Below are 2,673 nucleotides of genomic sequence, written 5' to 3' on the forward strand. Positions count from 1 at the left end.
ACAGCCAGAGGAAAAGCAAGTATTCATACTTAAGAGTTTGGAATGCCAGACAGGAATATTAATCAACAAGAGAGTAGTTTTTTCAATATTCTCCCTCCCAGACAACCTGACAGAGGCAGTGACATAACAGAGGAACTGCATAAGCTTTGCAATATGCGCACAAAATAAAATTATGCCGTTTGAAGTACAGAATAGACATGAAGCATCATTCCTCACAAGTATTATTGAAACTTTCAGAGATAACCCGTTCTGTGAATTTTGTAATTGTACGAAAATTTAAGGTAACAATACAAGCAGAACATTCAAGAACCTTCTTTTCATTTGTACTTTACGTCATGCACAAAGAAAGTAACTGTTATTGTACTAAGAGCAACCATTTTTCCTTTAGCAATCTAGAAGCATGCTTTCCCCTACGTTATGCATTCCTTTAAAATTATCACGATTCTGAACAACTGTTAGTTTTGGCTATTCCCAACACCAGAGTTGAGAACTGAAACACATGTGCTCGCAATATTTTAGATTTCCTCACTTAACACTCTTCAAAGATGAGTAATATGAAAAACATCTCTTGAATGGGTCCTTGACTGGAACTGAATCATACAGTAAGTATCTTTTATTTTCAAATAAAAGCCTGCCTAGGAAATAGGGAGCAAAGTCAGTTGAAAGGATGCAATCAATAAAATGCAGTTTGATACCAGTTCAATTTCTCCATGAGTTTTTCTGACACAGAGCAAATAATGTAAGCTCATGTACAGGGGATACATATGATATGTGTTTGCTCGTCTGGGATTGGATTCCGATAAATGCAGTTCATGTGGCAGCAACTGTCTTCTGACATTGGTAACTGCAATAGATGAAAATGTGCAGCACTCGAATGGAGACATTAGACCTCAGTATACCCAAGGCAGAGCAGTTTACAATTTGTTCAAGATTATATCAGAAATATTACTGAAGGCTTATCCATAATATTCCGAGTGAATGCAACCAGTACGAAAAGGAAGACACAGCATCTGATTAACTAAGCCTAAACGATCTCAGAAAACAGATAACAGATCGCAGTAAGTAAAACTATTTCCAACTCTAGTAGTGTTTTGGAATTGATTTCGATATTGCAGCCTGAAAACATGCATTCTTTTCTGTTTCCAGGTGATTGCCGTCAGACAGATATTGCTGTCCATCTACTGAAACCTCCGTTCGAAGAGATTTGGACACAAAAGACAGCGACCATTGTGTGTGAAATCATTTACAGCAACTTAGAAAACATCAACGTTTTCTGGCAGGTGAATGGGGCTGAAAGAACAAAAGGAGTCAAGACAGAAAATCCTGTTTGGAACGGAAGTAAATTCACCATTTTGAGCAAACTTAAAGTCATTGCGTCAGAGTGGGACAGCGGTGCCGAATATGTTTGCTTGGTAGAAGACAGTGAATTACCAACACCAGAGAAAGCTTCTCTCAAGAAGAAAATTGGTAAGTCGGGATAGTACTGCAATAACAACAAAATAGAATTGATTTCGGAAGTCTGAAATGAAAAAAAATATTTCGAAGAAACAGAGCAGGAATGGCAGAATCTATGTAGAGAAAAATAGGGTTAACGTTTCCAGTCCAGTATGTATCTTCCTAAAAATAGTAATTTACGATATTTTGATATAAGCCTGACTCATAAACTAGTTCAATGGAAAAAGAAATCCTGTCAAACCATTAATGCGTTACAGTAAATGGCCCCAAATCAGCAGCAGCAAGTGGCTCACTGGTTTTCACTGCTGCCTCAGGGCACAGGTTCAATTCCAACTCTGTGGAGAGGGTTCCCAAGTTGACGTGGGCTTCCATTGCGAGCTCCAGTTCTCGTCGACTATGTGCAAGTTACATCGATTGGCAATGGGATACGTACTATTGTCGGGAGTGGGTCTTGGAGGGATGCTCTTTGGCGTGTGGGTATGGACTTGTTGGGCCAAATGGCTTGTTAAAACGCTATGAGGAAATCATGGAAAGTCAATAGCCGTGGCTTCTTCTTTAATGAAAATGAGCGTGAAGAACTGTAAGTGGATGAATCATTTGCACCCCACGAATAGCAATCTTTACAAAATGTATGATTGGCTCCAAGATTTAAACCAGCAAAGTAGGGGACATGAAATGCTGTAGCATTCAGAAATATTTGCAGTCTGACAGATACTAAATATTTTTAAAACTATATGCATTACTAGCAATGAAATTCTAATACAGACGTAAGATGGTCTCAGCTAAACAAACATCACTCTCTTTGCAGACGACCAAATGCGTCCGCCTCAGGTTTATCTCCTGCAGCCATCGACAGACGAGATTGACGCTGAGAATTCAGCGACCCTGATGTGTCTCGTCACCAGCTTTTACCCAGCTGAGATCTACATTGGCTGGATGGCTAATGACACCCTTTTGGATACCGGGTACCGAACCCAATTGGATAGCCAGGCGGGGAATGGTTCCAACTTCGTGACCAGCAGGTTGAGAGTCACAGCGGCGGAATGGAACAATGACATCACTTACTCCTGCTTAGTGGGGCACCCATCCCTCAGCCGGGAGTTAATCAGGAGTACAAATAAATCTCATGGTAAACCGACAGCTGTCAATGTTTCAGTCGTACTAAGCGATATTGTTAAAACCTGCACATAACTTGCAGTGATTGACTAACTGTTTTCC

General features: G+C 40.2%; 1 gene segment (V, D, J or C); it reads left to right on the forward strand.

Moving 5' to 3' along the window:
• LOC132828606 (Ig heavy chain C region-like) overlaps positions 1–2,646 on the forward strand; it is a 23,227-nt gene extending 20,581 nt beyond the window's left edge. The window contains 2 exon segments of the C gene segment in view: positions 1,147–1,467; positions 2,264–2,646. Of these exon segments, the coding sequence occupies positions 1,147–1,467; positions 2,264–2,646 (704 nt within the window).
• The last annotated feature ends 27 nt before the right edge of the window (positions 2,647–2,673 follow it).

The sequence above is a fragment of the Hemiscyllium ocellatum genome, chromosome 27, assembly GCF_020745735.1.
Source record: "Hemiscyllium ocellatum isolate sHemOce1 chromosome 27, sHemOce1.pat.X.cur, whole genome shotgun sequence".
Classification (NCBI taxonomy): Eukaryota; Metazoa; Chordata; class Chondrichthyes; order Orectolobiformes; family Hemiscylliidae; genus Hemiscyllium; species Hemiscyllium ocellatum.